Raw genomic sequence first — 13593 nt, forward strand, 5'->3', positions numbered from 1 at the left:
ACACTGCATATCAGAGCCTTTTCAAAGCTGTTGGCAGAGCAGATCTCCACAGCTGCCCCCCTTCACAGTGTTAGGTGTGAGTGTGTCAGTGTCCATGCAGCTCCTCGCTGCACAGCCAGGTTTTGCTGTTTGAAGTGAAGAGAAAGCTAGCAACAACCCCCCCAAAAAAGAAAAAAGAAATCACACATTTGCCTTCAGCAGATGAAAATAGAACATCGTCTGTCACATGTTTTTTTGAAATAGATGTGTGAACGCAGGCTAAATTACAGGAGGGTTATAGTCCCATGTTGCAGTAACGTGACACTGCTGAAGCAGCATCTGATCAAAGTGACATTCCCGCTATCTGCCTCTGAGAGATATGGGGAACAATAAACGGTTTAACCATCAGCCAGGATGACACGTTAATCATACAGTTGTTCACGGCCGTTGAAAAGCCATGACCTCATCCCACTAGCTCATCTATGGCCTGTCAATCTACGTGTTCCTGACAGACACGGCCCTAAAACAGACCCTCTCCTATCGTCTCTCCAGGCTGCAGCGCGGCCTTTGTGAGGCTGAGTGGGGACATGTGTGCAATGATGTCATGTTGGGAGGTGGTGGGTGGGGGGGGGTTCACATTGAGATGCTAATGTCCCCCTCATAGTAGAGGGGGACAGCTGGAGGGGCACAGAGGATGGCGTCATGTCTCCCCTGATATGAACCACAGAGGGGGAACGATGGAGGGGTGCGGGGTAGTCATTCAAGCAGATCAATGCCCCCAGGCTGTGGACGGTTGTACATGCCTGTGTGTGTGTGTGTGTGTGTGTGTGTGTGTGTGTGTGTGTGTGTGTGTGTGTGTGTGTGTGTGTGTGTGTGTGTGTGTGTGTGTGTGTGTGTGTCCTCACCATTAACAGAGGAGTTAAAGAGGCCAACTGAAAGCTACACAGTGGTGGGATGGATTGGGGGGGGTAGCTCGTATTGATGAGGCAGTCAATTGCACCAACAGCAGTGATGTAACAGCACAGCTCCCATTAACCACAACAGCCAGGCAGGTGTTGTGTGTCTCCGTCCATCTGGTCGATATCTCCGGGATCCCACTTCCATTTATCTTCCTGCTCTCCTCATCGATCTGCTTTGCAGCACATCTTAAAAATAAAAATAGGAAAAATAGCTGAATTTCATCCAAACGTCTTCTGTTAAAAAACGCGCGTGTGTTTCATGTGTGTCAGAATAATAACCTGCAACCTCCCACGCTGAAACGTGAATATCAGATTAGTTGAAGGAAATGATTGATGAGGAGAGAGAGACCACCGGCTCACTGTAGCAGCAAACAAAGGAGGCCTGAGTGCTCGGCTGTGATGGGGCGAGAGAGGAAAATAAGCAGTTGTATAAGTGATGAAGTGGGCAAAGGAAAACGGAAAAAGGAAGTCACCGCTGGCGAGCATTGCTGCTGGCGACACAGTGCCCTCTTTCCCGGTTGTGTGTTTTCTTTCAACCCAAGGTACTTTTTTTTTTTTTTCAAGAGCATGTGTTCAGAATTGGGTTAGTCACATCCTGTCCAAGTACATTTTCCAGGAGTTGGAGATACATGACGCCGCAAAGTGCAAGAGGGGATGCAGTTGCCCAGAAGTTAAAGTTATGCAGCACAAACTCATGACTTCAGCGCAACGGTTTTCCCCACCGGAGCTCTTATTTCTGCACAAGTTCATTTTCGAATCACACCGTCATGGAGGGTTTAGCTCCGTAGCCACTTTTTCCAAGTCATTCTGTTTATATCTGTAGTTTAATGTAGCGGTGTGTTAAGTCTCCGCTGATTATCACGCCGCGCTGAAGGTGAACTCATCTCTCCCAGTTGACTTTCTGATGTCATCTCTGTGGACAGCTGGGCTGGCGTGTGTGTCACAGGGTATTTTCAGTGACCTCAGTGTGAATGTACACTGTGTTAGTTTATGTGTGCTCTTTGTGTGCCTAGATTGGAATGAACGGATGTGTCATCGTTTTTCTTTTTCAGAATGTGAGGCTATGGGTTATTTAGTGCTCTGTGTGTGTGTGTGTGTGTGTGTGTGTGGGGGGGGGGGTGTTTATCTGACCTTTGGACGCTCAGTATTTGTTTTATTCCATCTTGACATGACTCGGGGACGTGACGAGCCAACTGTCATCAACATCACTGCCCTCCCTCGTCATCGTGACAACCCTAAGTAGAGCAGGGTCAGGTGACAAGGTGACAATAACATGCTATCTCCTGTGTGACTAGTGTCCATTAGCGTTTGCTGTGCAAACCTTTGAGTACACAGGAGGTGTTTGTAATTGCATTGACGTAATGTTACTGTAATGTCCATGGCCCTTAAAAGACAGGCAGGCAGACACACACTCTTATCTCTGACTCCAGTCTCCCTTTATGCCAGTAACCCCTTACTCACTCACTGTTTATTTAAGATGAGGTCAGCTACTGTAATCACATCTATAATTGTTAATACTGACACACACAAGATTAAAAGAGAATATTTTTAGGAGAGTATTTTCATTCATGTGTTCACTTCCCCCTTGTACACACAAACACACTTTCTCCTCAGCGTTAAACACACAAACAGCGACTCTACCGTGGAACATCCTGTCTTCTGTCCCTCTAACAACTCTCTAACAATGTCCTTGCATTGAAAGGGAAATGGTTGAAGTGTGACGTGAGGCTTTTTCCTGTTGATTTAATGGCTTCCTCCTCACAGAGATACAGTATAGGCCTGTGAGGCTATATGTAGCACCATTTATTATTCTCTGCATGTGGGTGTGTGCAGGCTCCATACCAGCAGCTTGGGAACCAGGAAGAAACTCTTCAAGAACTACCCTTCCTCCCTCTGTTTTATCAATCAGTGACACTGTAGCACCGCCCAGAGGATCACTAGAAAGAGGCTCTGGTGGAGATTTACAGTGCCTACAAATGTGTGTTTAGTCTACACTATTAGAGGCCTAACAGGTTAGATCACAGAGTCACGCTTGCACAACAGTGAACGTCTCGCTCTTTGCGTTAAGCTTTCCCTCTTGTACCTTGTAAGTTATCTGATCGCTCTTCCTGCATCTATCCTTCCCTCCACTCCACCCCCCATGTGGAGCACTGATGTCATCGCTCCGCTGGTAGCCATTAATAGCTGGAAACAGACGGGCCTTCATCGCTTTGCTCTTAAAGGGGCAGTGCGACCAGAATAGCACTGGGTCATGAGGATGCCCAGCTTCAAAAGCTGTGTCGGTCACAAATAGCTCCAAATGCCAAAACTGCTCTCCTCCGATTACTTGCATATCTTTTATTTTGCAGCTTCTAATTATTTGTTCCAGATCTCTTATCTGTAGAAGACACACTGCAGTACATACTGCTGACATTGTGTGTGTGTGTTGGCCAGCCATTGCTACATTAGCAGTGCAGCTGGGTGTGTGTTACAACAGAAGGCAATGTCCTGCCTGCACTGTGCTGTGTGTGCTACTTTAGAAAAGTGATGTCATGTCTCACTCACTCTCACTCTGTGATCGCCCAGTGTGTGTGTGTGTGTTTGTGTACGCGTGCGTGCACTACGTCCCATGTTGGGTCAGGCAGGGCTGAACGTAGATTAGGTTCTAATCTCCTTTCTGGGGCTCAGTGTTTCCTTGAAGCACTTCCCTCTCTCCTCGCTGCTCCTCAGCGAGGTCATTACCCCCTCCTCAACACACAAACACACACTGACCTCTCCTCATCGGCCCCCACCCTGTAGTTATATAACCGCTGTACTACAGATGTAATGAATAGTTGGGCTGTGTGTGTGTGTGTGTGTGTGTGTGTGTGTGTGTGTGTGTGTGTGTGTGTGTGTGTGTGTGTGTGTGTGTGTGTGTGTGTGTGTGTGTGTGTGTGTGTGTGCGCATTGCAGTGCTTATATGGTGTGTCTATGGGAATTATAGTTAGTGAGAGTGAACACTGAACATATGTTGACTGCAAGATTATGTGATCATGTCATCAGATTGGGTCTTCTTGAAGTGTATCATCTTGTTAGTGTGTGTGTGTGTGTGTGTGTGTGCATGTGCGTGCACTGTGCGGTTGTCAGGGGGATGTTACTGGGCCTCTGTCCTGGCCCTGCACCTGTGGCCTCTTTCATTCCCTCAGCCTGACGCAATGCTCTGCTACAGGACATGAGCTCATGCAGGAAACAGAGCCCCATACACACACACACACACACACACACACACACTCATGTGCACATATGCCAAAAGTGGAGCCGCCCGCCTCTTAAAGGGCCAGACACACATTCCTAGCCGCCCAACATTTAACCTAACTCTCACACAGAAGCCCAGAGAGCCTCTTTTTTTTGTTCCTGTTGCACTAAGCAGGACCCAGACGCTGTAGCCCAGATTCACCTCTGAAAGTCAATAGAGCGTCTGTATGCTCGGCTAATGGTGGTGCAATGTTTTTTTTCAGTGCTCTTGGTGAGCTCATGGGAGTGTTTGCAGAGTTCCCAGTATGTTTTGTAACTGCTGTGTGGAAAACCATTAGTGGACCTAAACACCTCTCTACTCTCTCTCTCTCTGCAGGAGGTTTTGCTGCTTTCTCCTCATGTTTCCCCGGCCTGTGTGAAGTGAAGCCTGCCACTGCTCTGCCTATGAGCTTGTCCCAGCCCTGCTTGCCTGTGGCTAATGTAGGGCCCACTCGAATCCTGCCACACCTCTACCTGGGCTCACAGAAGGACGTCCTCAACAAGGTAGAATTTATTTAATAGTTTAGTTTAATTGCAATCAAAGAAACATAACTGATATTAAATATATATGTATATAAACCCTTTTTTTAATATCTTCTTCTGCAGGAGCTGATGGTTCAGAATGGTATCACCTATGTGCTGAATGCCAGCAACACCTGCCCCAAGCCAGACTTCATCAGTGAGAGCCACTTCATGCGAATCCCAGTAAACGACAACTACTGTGAGAAACTGCTTCCCTGGCTGGACAAAACTAATGAATTCATAGGTAAGAGGATGAAAAATAACATCATGTGTTGGTGAAGATTAGCACAATAGCCTCTAAGGCAAGTGTCTTTTCAACAAAGTAAATTCAGCTCAAGTTATGTGTGAAAGAATGCGTGATACTCAATACGACACATCCGCTCATTGTCACGGTTACTAAACGCTCACGTACAGCTTAAGCAACAATAGCGTCAGGTATAACACATCCGATGACCCCCTGTGCTCTTCCAGGAAATGTCAGTTTGCTTTAAATAGGCGCTGGCTGTCTCCAGAGACTTTGTGCTTAAGATGAGACCTGTCAGGGATCTGCAGTGTTGTGCACATTTGTGTTTGGTTGTGTGTATTCATATCTTTTCGTTCCTCCTCCCCTCAACAGACAAAGCTAAGGTGTCAAACTGCAGAGTCATTGTGCACTGCCTGGCTGGAATCTCACGTTCAGCAACCATCGCCATTGCATACATCATGAAGACAATGGGCTTGTCATCAGACGATGCCTACAGGTACGCTAGCTCCTCCCATCCACCACCAGCTGAGCTAAGGTGTCAACCTCAGTAAAAAGGCAACTCAAGGTTAAAAGAAACGCTAAACAATTTTCTTAACCCCCACCCCTCCAGTCATGAGAAATGAAATTGTTAGATGGCTGCTAGGGAACAGAGCGTGTACAAAAGGCTTTGAGTTGCCTTGTCTGAACAACACTAGCACAGGATTAGGTATTGTGAATCAGTAAAGCTGTTCACACACTGTTGAAACAGTCATCGTACAATTCAATACACATAATGCACTTGCACCATCTACAACAGTTTTCTGACAATTCTTTTGCTGTCACTAATATTTTTCAACTTTTTTCCCCCTGACAGGTTTGTAAAGGACCGGAGACCGTCAATATCCCCCAACTTCAACTTCCTTGGTCAGCTGCTGGAGTTTGAGAAGGGCCTGCAATTACTCCAAGCTTTAACTTCCACCCCTGACGACAAAATCTCCGAAAACGGCACTAAGCAAAATTCAGAGGTTAAAGGAGTTAACACAGGTTTTGAAATGAACGGTCACCACAGCAACTATGACTCATCAGTGGCAGAGCCACACATCCCAGCAGAGCCCAAGCTACCGTCACCCACCTCCCTCCAGCAAGGCTTCAACGGCCTGCACCTCTCTGCAGAAAGGATCATGGACACTAACCGGCTCAAACGCTCCTTCTCCCTGGACATTAAATCTGTCTACTCCCCCAACAGTCCCCGCTGCCCTAGCCTGGCCCCCACACACTCTGAAGACGTCCCTAAGCTGTGTAAGCTTGACAGCCCAGGAACAGGCACTTCCAACGGTGTCTGCTCCCAGTCGCCCGTCCTAGACAGCCCCAGCTCCTCTGATTCACCATTCCCCTCACCCGGCTGTGGGGGCAGCATCGGAGGCTTGGGGTTCGGAGGAAGTGAAGTCCATCGGTCGAGTTCTTCCTCATCCAGACCCAGAAGAAAAGCTAAGCACAGCTCCAGCAGTTCACCGGTCCACTCCCAACCACACCAACCTCCTCAATCCCTCAGCTTGTCGCTGGACCACAAGAATCCCACCCTGGACGAGAACATAAAGGGCTCCCTGCTCCTCTCACTACCATCCCTGCCAACTGTGGGGTCTGGGGCCATGTGGACCAAACACAGAGACACTGTCCAGGCCACCACTCCTGTCACGCCTGTTACCCCCACCACAGATGCCCCCTGGCATTTTGGGGCAGAGGTGGGCGGTGAGCGAGAGATGGAGCTGGGAGGTGGCGGAGGAGGAGGAGAGTCGTCGGTGAGGTTTGGGAGCAGCTCGGCGTATGTTGCGTTTGGGTGTAGCGAAGGCGTGCGGTTACGAGACAAATCCCAGAGGGAGAAGCCCTCACCGCCACAGACACAAAGAGACCACCGGGAGTCCACGTCGTCGTCCACCGTGTCCAACAGCTCGAACAACAGCGGAGCTGCGTCAGAGAAGCAGTTCAAGCGACGCAGCTGTCAGATGGAGTTCGAGGAGGGCATCTCTGAGACACGGTCCAGAGAAGAGCTGGGGAAGATTGGGAAACAGTCAAGCTTCTCTGGAAGTATGGAGATCATCGAGGTATCCTGACAGATAATGGACATGAGCAGAGCTGTCCCCTGGGGACAAAAATGGACCTGGTTAGAAGGAGTTTAAGAAGAGGACAAATGAGGATGAGCAGAAGAGAGTTTTTTGTGCTCCCCTCTCAGACAGTGTTAAAGACTCCAACTGAGAGAAGGACAAGTAGATACTCAAGCAGAGAGTTAATGTGAAAAGGTTAGCAAGCTAACTAGCATTTGCACCTGGAAAGACAGAGCCTCAGATGTGGTGCTTTGCTGACCATAACCATCCTGAACTCTCGTACAAATCTGAAGAAAGGTCGGATACGGGGGGGCTGACTATACTGTAGGTACTGAAAATCTTAACGTTTCTGAGCTCTGTCACAGACTCTGGGGAAAGTGACATGTTGCATCCTTATTAAATAGAAAACCCCTGTTTTGACAGAGTTCACACACAAACTGCTTGCCTGTGGTCAAATGTTGTGTGCTTCAGTGGGTGTATAGCTTGTGATTTGAAACCAAGCCCCGTGTTTCCTCCCAAAAGCTTCACCCCCAATGCCCGAACGCCTCGAAACCTTCGCACGGCAGCGTCCACACCACCCTCCCCCCCCAGTGGCTCTGCCCGCTGCAGCCTCTGCATTACGACGATAACAGACTCGTTAACAGCACCGTCTCCTCACATCGCTCACAGCACAAGGCAGAGAGAGATCCCGGGGACTTAATGGAAAGGCGGTACTGCATCCAAACAATGAAGGATCCTCAACTTTTTTATTAAAGAAAAGACTTTAATCATTCAGAGGCAGTGTCATGTCTCTCTCCCCCCCCCCCTACAAAGCACAGTGTGTCTTTCCTGACTTTGGCTCCCTTGTTTCCAGTGTTAATGGCGTGTTGGGACTGAGGTTTTTTCGGGACGGTGAAAAGGGTTCAGTTTAAAGGCCCTTCAGCTCCTCTTCAGACCCCACCCCACCCCCTATGGTCACCACTGAGCATGCACCAGAAAGGCTGACAGACAAAATACTATATATACAATATGAATATATATATAGCAATTTTAATGGACTTCTAATGGACTTTTTTCGTTGTTATCGTTTTAATTTATTGTACTGGTTCATTCTGGTAATGAGAAATAATATAATGTTTTGTGGATTTCTTTTTTTTTTTTTTCTTTTGTTGAATTATTATTATTATTATTATTATTATTATTTGCTGTATGGTATTTATGAACACACACTCATACAAATACACACATTCAACAAATTCAAGAAAGCAATATGTTCTGTTCCTTCTTTTGGGGAGAGTGATGTATGACTTTTGAAATGCACTTTTCTGGTTTCTGATGAGCAACTTTGATTTTCATACGCACCCGAGCAACAAGATACTCAGAAAGCCAAGTGTTCGACAGTGCACGATCCTATTTTGGTGAGGATGGTACAGACGTCCTTCTGGTGAGATCTGTAAGAGCAGCTTTTCTGTTATTGGCTCGTCTGCAGTGGGAATTCATCCATGTGTCACGACTGAGGGCTCAGGCGTTGACTGAAAACACCTTTTTTGATCATGCAGAGAACGACAGAGAACGACAGAGAACACACAACAGTCGCTCTTACACAGCGAAACATTTTCTGCCACTGCCATGAGGGCTGGCATTACAACAACTATATGCAAACAGACACATGCTCTTTCACAGGTATAAGATTTAAAGACTCGCACCAGTTCATCAGTCATCATCACAGCGCGTCCCACCAAAGCTGAAACCAACACACACCCATACTGTGCACTTATATTCACACATGTAAAGCAGAGGCCCTACACACACACACACACACACACACACACACACACACACACACACACACACACACCCTTTTTTCATTCTCAGGGGATCTTTCAGTGAGCCAAGCCCGACACAGGGCACATAGCTGCTGGTACATCAGCACAATGCATGTCCGTAAAGCTCCCTCGCTTTCTCTTTCTTTTTCTTTTTTATTCTTATTTACTATTTTCCAAAGCTTTGATTAAAAAAAACAACAGCGTAACAAATAGAAAAGGGGGGAAAAAAAGAGGATCTTCACATCCTGAGGGGAAAGAAATGAAAACATTGAGCTTCTGGTGAGAGATGGTTATTTATTTATAATGTAAATTGTGTTTAGTTTTTCCTATGACCCCGTTCTCTCTGGCGATCTTTGACCTTGTGCTGCTGCAGCTACAGTAAGTTCGGATAGATTCCTATGTTCCCATGAGGCTCGAGCAAACCTCTCCGCTCCTCACCCCTCGTCCCTATATTTTTAAGAAATGTTGTTAGAATTATTTATGACATGTAACAAAGATGATGCAGGCTGTCCCATTTGCTAAAATTGCTGTTATTGAATTATTATTATTATTATTATTATTATTATTATTAAGTGTAAATAGCAACGCATCTAAGAACACTGATGAATTTAGATGAGTTTTTAAAAGAAAATCCTGATACCTTAGGCTGCTTGACGCAAAAATACCTCAGGTTCTATTGAAAGGCTTTTCCTTCCCCTGTACATGTTTTGTGAAAATGAGACAAAAATACAGACATGACAAAATACAAACTCCTCTCTGCTTCTTCTTCTTCTCCTCCTCCTCATTCTTCTTCTTCTTCTTGTGTTCGTGCATGTGGGCTGAACAGGGCCCGGGAAGGGAAATCCACACAACAGATGAACAACAACATTACAACATCAGAGTCCTGGAGTCTTACTATTGATTTTGTGTTAAACAAAGTCCACTCCGACCACACAACACAGCTTTATTGATTTTTCTCTTCCAGACACTTGTGATGCCACATGCTTCCTCACGCTGATGGGATGGTGAATTATTTAACAGAGAAGATGCATTCAAAAACTTCCTAGAAACACACGCCCACCTTGTTATGACACAAGAAAATATTGCTAATGATGCCCGAAGCTTGGATGACAAATAATGAAACAATAACATTTTCCTAGCTGTAGCTTCATATGTAGAATAGAGACATTATAGTCCAATATAAATATAAAGTACAATGCTTTCTGTGGGAAGTTGTGGAGTATATGTACGAAGACCCCTGAATTGTACTTAATGCTAACAGTACAGTACTATATAAAAACACATCATTTACTTGGAAGCATTATTACCTTTTTTTTAGCATTGGTTAGAGGGTCAACTTCAATGGGGAACAACAAAGGCTTTTGACATCGTTAGCTCGCCAGCTAACACAGGAAATATGCCAGTACACACAACACTGGTTGGTGAATTTTCTGTGCCTCCATCAATTCAATTCACTTTTTCTTGTATTGCATCAAATCATAACATACCTTATCTTAAGGCACTTTACATAGTAAGGTTGAGACCTTAAATATTATAGAGAAATCCAACAGTTCCCACAATGATCAAGTTCTTTGGAGACGGGAGAGAAAAGACTCCATCATTAACTGGAAGAAACCTCCAGCAGAACCAGATCCATCCGCCTCGACTGGTTGGAGTGATCGGAGAAAAATGGTGAGGAGAGGTGGGTGGCTTTAGAGCACCATGAAGGACAAAGAGGAGACATAATGGACAGGAGTGTTTCAAAGGACTTCAAGGACCTTAGGCAAAAGGGACCTGGGGGGCCCCTACATGGAACCGCGCCGACTCCAACCAAACCGCATCATTCCAAGCTTCAAACTGATTTTCATCAGATTTAAAAACAAAGTGCACAGAAACCCCCCACCATCATCTCGGGCACATGTAGACGTGCTAGTCTCCAACCAAACCTCTAACATTCATAAGCTTTTGGCAGAAACCAAGCGGTGTTGGGCCTTGGTAGGGGGTTTCCGACCATGGTGTCATTGCAGTCAGTTGCCAATAGACAGTTGAAGTGGCTTCTCACTTCTCAGTTGTTGCTTTAGACTAATGTAATCAGCCTTTCTCAGAGGTTCCTGCTTTGCCCTGTGACATCGTCCCTGGTTATAGAAGAATATAACCGTGTGTGTGTGTGTGTGACAATAGGAAAAGGACATGTACCACCACGCCTCAAAGGAGTGTTCCCTGTCTTCTGTCAGACTGACACATTATCCGTCTGCTTCCTCTTCTCTATGCCAACACACACATACACACACACACACACACACACACACACCCACACACACCCACACACAACTGGTTTTCTGGTCTTTAGCCTCTGTCCCACCAGCTCCACCTCTTCCTTATCCAACCGTGTCTGTGGGCACAGGCGTAGGAGGGTGAGGGTGTGGTGTTTGCTGATGATGTGATGTGTTTGAACAGTGCTTACCTCCAGGGTATGAGAGAATGAGATGAGGTTGTGGTGTGTGTGTGTGTGTGTGTGTGTGTGTGTGTGTGTGTGTGTGTGTGTGTGTTATGAAACAGACAAAGACAAAGAGAGGTATCCCCCTCCCCCCCCCCCCAGAGAACACAGTGTACACCGATGTTACAAAAAAACAGCGTCCAAATCCAGCGGGGGGCCAATTCATCAACTCCTCTCAATGGGGGCTTCACTACAAAGGCAGTTTTGGTTTCATGAGGTCATGGTGGAATTTCACCTCATGCAATCAAACTACATCCACAAGTCCACAAACAAAGCATCGCTCTCAAAGCCCCACTATTTGGATCCGTGTAGCCAGGAGAACCAGTGTGTTGTTCTGGGACTGATGAGTGAGGTAAAGAGGAAGATGGAGAAAATCCTTTCAACACACACACACACACACACACATACACACACACAAACACACAGATACACACATACACACATGCAAAACCAGATGGCCCATGGCCTTTTTCAGTGAGCACAATATTGTCTTAATGAGCGTTTCACTGAATCCAATAGGAGACAGACAGAGGTAATGGCATTACCAGCATCTCCAGCTGAGTCCCCCTGCTTTTCATATGCATGCATACGTGTGCGTTTATTTTATGGTCATCAAGGGAATTCTCCCTGACAAGACCACCACAGTAATGGGATACATAGACAATCCCACTTTCATTCTCCATATAATGACCGGCCTGCTCGGCATGTTGTCCTGTGTATTTATCACTTAGATCATAACGGATAATCCCATTACAATGTGCTCCCTCAGTGTATACACTATATATGTGTGTGTGTGTGTGTGTGTGTGTGTGTGTGTGTGTGTATGTGTGTTTCAAGGTGCCCTCAGCTCATATTATATGGATCTGTATCTCAGGTAACCTGTCCGTCCACAGTCTCCCCTCTGCTGTGCTGAAGTCTGCACTTCTCTGCAGGTTTCCTGTTGCCATTGTACCGTTGCTCCCTCCTCAAATACCTTTCTGGTGCCATATCTCATATATATTATCTCTAGTTCTTTTTGAATGAAGTTCTTCAATGGTTCTTTGCTTGACGTGTTATTTTCATTAAAACAAATATACGGGAGAGTCAAGGTCAAACAGTCAGCCCGCAAGAAAGCAAATGTTTGCTTTTGGATACAAAGGAGTGTGTGTGTGTGTGTGTGTGTGTGTGTGTGCGCGCACACACGCGCTTGTGTGTGTGTGTGTGCAGATACGGGATGTGTGCATTTCACTGACATCATATATTTACATACACATGTTTATGAGAGTTGTGTATGTGTGTGTGTATGATTGTGTGTTTTATGTATGGCTTGGCACATACAGAGGGAAAATACACAGCGAAATGTAAGTGCTGCTTATTGCAGTGAAATATTTTAAAGACATGATGACCGCACACTAAGTTCCAATGATTTTATTGGACATAATGAGAACATGAACATATCTTCCAAACCACATAGAACATTTGTGCACATGTAAATGTAATTAACATACCTTACAGATATTTATGATGACGGTGGTGGAGAGCTGCATGTTCTCCCAGTGTCTCTGAGGTACTCCAGTTTCCTCCCATAGTCCAAAGTCATGCAGACTGGGATCAGGTTAATTGGACTAAATTCAAAATAGATGTAAATGATAGTGTGAATGGTTTGTCTCTGTATGTCGGCCCTGTGATACGTTGGTGACCTGCATGGTGAACCCCATCTCCTGCCCAATGTCAGCTAGGATTGGCTCCAGCTCGAGAATGGATGGATGGATGGATGGATGGATGGATGGATGGAATGTGGAGAGCACCGTGACTTCAATACTCACCTTCAATTCTCCAGCATCTGCTTTTGTTTTGTGTCCCCACACATTTATTCAGGTTTTTTCTGTAATTTCTCTCCTGTCTGCATGAGCTCTATGTTTTTGGCATCGGTATTTGTGTATGCATGTGGCATTTATGTTAGTGTATGTTTCTGTTTCTACGTGGATACGAGCTCATGCAGACGTGTGTAGTCACGAATGTGGGTTGCATGAATGTAGGTTGCATGTGTGTAAATGTACGACTGTGTATCCTCCTCCTCCTGGTGGCTGATGGGTACCAGACACACGCTGAGGGGCTGCCTGGCGCCTGGTCCCAGGCCTTCTATATGGAAACAGTTAGGAACCGTTACGTCAGCAGGCTGCGGCACTCTTTCTCCACTTTTCCACTCACACACAAACACATCTAAAGTGCACTCACACACGCTACATGCACATATTTTGCCCTTTTTCTCTTTCTTCTCTCTGTGTTGCCCCTG

The 13593-nt window shown here is 46.0% G+C and overlaps 1 protein-coding gene across 5 annotated transcripts in view; it reads left to right on the plus strand.

Annotated features, from left to right (window-relative positions):
• Window positions 1-9591, plus strand: part of dusp8a (dual specificity phosphatase 8a) — a 42701-nt gene extending 33110 nt beyond the window's left edge. For all 5 annotated transcript variants that reach the window (XM_069528109.1, XM_069528108.1, XM_069528110.1 and 2 more), the window contains 4 exons: window positions 4528-4694; window positions 4797-4956; window positions 5329-5452; window positions 5810-9591. In XM_069528109.1, the coding sequence (XP_069384210.1) occupies window positions 4528-4694; window positions 4797-4956; window positions 5329-5452; window positions 5810-7046 (1688 nt within the window). In that variant the 3' untranslated portion in view covers window positions 7047-9591. The remainder of the gene's footprint in view (window positions 1-4527; window positions 4695-4796; window positions 4957-5328; window positions 5453-5809) is intronic.
• Window positions 9592-13593: the final 4002 nt, after the last annotated feature.

Source organism: Paralichthys olivaceus, chromosome 7, assembly GCF_024713975.1.
Source record: "Paralichthys olivaceus isolate ysfri-2021 chromosome 7, ASM2471397v2, whole genome shotgun sequence".
Lineage (NCBI taxonomy): Eukaryota > Metazoa > Chordata > Actinopteri > Pleuronectiformes > Paralichthyidae > Paralichthys > Paralichthys olivaceus.